This window comes from Acanthisitta chloris, unplaced genomic scaffold, assembly GCF_000695815.1.
Source record: "Acanthisitta chloris isolate BGI_N310 unplaced genomic scaffold, ASM69581v1 scaffold20156, whole genome shotgun sequence".
Classification (NCBI taxonomy): Eukaryota; Metazoa; Chordata; class Aves; order Passeriformes; family Acanthisittidae; genus Acanthisitta; species Acanthisitta chloris.
Window position 1 is genome coordinate 5,069 of NW_008676730.1, and position 544 is coordinate 5,612.

Genomic DNA, 544 nt, shown 5'->3' on the forward strand with positions numbered 1-544 from the left:
CAGGCAGGACGTGCTGGGCAGGCAGCTCTGCCACAGGCAGAAGCACTGGGCAGGACAGTGCCAGGCATGCACAGGATGTTGCAAAGTGCTTTGCAACAGGGGTTCAAACTATGTACAGGACTCCCTTGATGTGCACCAGGATGCCCCAGTGAGGAGCATGGCAGCTGCTCAGCCACTCACAGCGACACGACACGACAGTTTGGGACAGGACGTGGATGAATCTGCGGTCCAGGCAGTGTCGGCAGTGCAGGGCAGGGGCTGGTCGTGCCCCGTGTTGAACCCCAGGATGGCCTGGGGGTACTACACACCGGGTGAGGACGTGCAGCAGGACTCATCAGAACTTGTCATCTGAAGGCTGGTCCAGCTCAGACTCTGAGGGCTGAGGATGGCTGCTTCCCTCGGAGCCTGGGTGAGAGGCACAGGACTGATCCGACCCCTCGCAGGCACTGTCCTGCACAGGGAGCTGGAGGAAGTCAGGCAGGACCAGGTCCTCCTTGGAGAGCAGCCCACGCTGGTCGTTGGCCCGGCAGCTCTGGGCACGGTT

The 544-nt window shown here is 61.9% G+C and overlaps 1 protein-coding gene across 1 annotated transcript in view; it reads right to left on the minus strand.

The window, feature by feature from the left end:
• Positions 1-334: 334 nt before the first annotated feature.
• The window catches only part of RGS14 (regulator of G-protein signaling 14), a gene marked incomplete at its 5' end in the record, with an annotated part of 4,264 nt that continues 4,054 nt past the window's right edge, over positions 335-544 (minus strand). Inside the window, 1 exon segment of the mRNA XM_009076247.1 lies at positions 335-544. This exon segment is cut by the window's right edge and continues 52 nt beyond it. Within this exon segment, the coding sequence (XP_009074495.1) occupies positions 335-544 (210 nt within the window).